The 1,105-nt window shown below is 47.2% G+C and overlaps 1 protein-coding gene across 1 annotated transcript in view; it reads right to left on the bottom strand.

Annotated features, from left to right (window-relative positions):
• LOC118336566 (ras GTPase-activating-like protein IQGAP3) overlaps nt 1-1,105 on the bottom strand; it is a 4,343-nt gene that overhangs the window by 126 nt on the left and 3,112 nt on the right. The window contains exons 7-10 of the mRNA XM_035673234.1: nt 1,004-1,073; nt 707-915; nt 347-499; nt 92-166 (exon numbers count right to left, since the gene is read on the bottom strand). Coding sequence (XP_035529127.1) covers nt 92-166; nt 347-499; nt 707-915; nt 1,004-1,073 — 507 coding nt within the window. The remainder of the gene's footprint in view (nt 1-91; nt 167-346; nt 500-706; nt 916-1,003; nt 1,074-1,105) is intronic.

Genomic DNA, 1,105 nt, shown 5'->3' with positions numbered 1-1,105 from the left:
TATCGTCGTATTCCGGTTTGTGCTTGTGTTTAAGGTGGTGGAACAAATTAGTCGTGTTACTGTTCTTTGTATGCACTATTTGTTTGCAAACCTTGCAGGTGGTAAATTGCTGCTCCGCGTCAGACTTTTTACTTCCGCCATTGTTGTCAATATTCCACACGTTGGGCTGCGAGTGTGTCGCACACTTACAAACGTCATCAATGGGAATTTATCGTTTTTATCGTGGGTAAAAACGATATATTGTAAACGATAACATATCGGCCATCCCTAGTAAACAGTAGGTACAACCTTTGTGTAATCAGTGTGTCGTATGTTTGATGGATTCAAATAAAAATGGTTGTCTCACCTGCAGCAGGTAGAACAGGTGTTGGTAGGCCTCCAGTCTCTCTCTCCTCTCTCTGCTCAGAGCCTTTAGTCCTTTACTCCTCTCCACATCCATCATGTCTGACAGCTGCTCCTTGTTCTTCTTTGTCAGTTTCTTACAATGAGACACCACTTCCTGTCCACAGACAGAGAGAGAGAGAGGGTCATTAACACTAATGAGGACGAGACACAAACCCTAACGAGGTAGGTACAACATCAGGTTTCTGTAATCTGGGCAGGTTAAAAACACCTTTCAGATCACCGGAGTAAAAACTGATTTCTGGACTGAATCTTTTTCCCTACCTGCACAGAGTAATCAATACCTGTAGAGAGTAATCAATACCTGCAGAGTGGCTCTGTTTCGGACCAGCAGTCCGATCTTCAGGTCCATCAGGTGCAGGTCGGCCTCCAGCTGTCTGTTGAAGCGGATGCTTCTCACCACTTCCTCTCTCTGACGCAGAAGCTCCGCCTCCTCCTTGATGTCACCGTCGCCAAGGTCGAGCAGGTGAACGAACTTCCTGACCACCGACAGAGGGGGCATGGCCGAGTGCACTGAGACAGGTAAGGGGGAGGGGCTTAATGATGCCTTATAGTAAACCATGAACTCCTGTTAAAGTGATCAATAACCTCAGTAAATTACCCAGCATCCTGTACTGCTCTCGGGCCCGGTTGGCTCTGAAGAAGGCCTGGATCTTTATGACAGCGCCCACCTGTGGACACACACAGTCACTGCAGGATACTG

This window comes from Morone saxatilis, unplaced genomic scaffold, assembly GCF_004916995.1.
Source record: "Morone saxatilis isolate NCDOM2014 unplaced genomic scaffold, NCSU_SB_2.0 Contig24, whole genome shotgun sequence".
NCBI classification, from domain to species: domain Eukaryota; kingdom Metazoa; phylum Chordata; class Actinopteri; family Moronidae; genus Morone; species Morone saxatilis.
The sequence above is the reverse complement of the archived record's forward strand: the minus strand, read 5'-3'. Positions and strand labels throughout refer to the sequence as shown.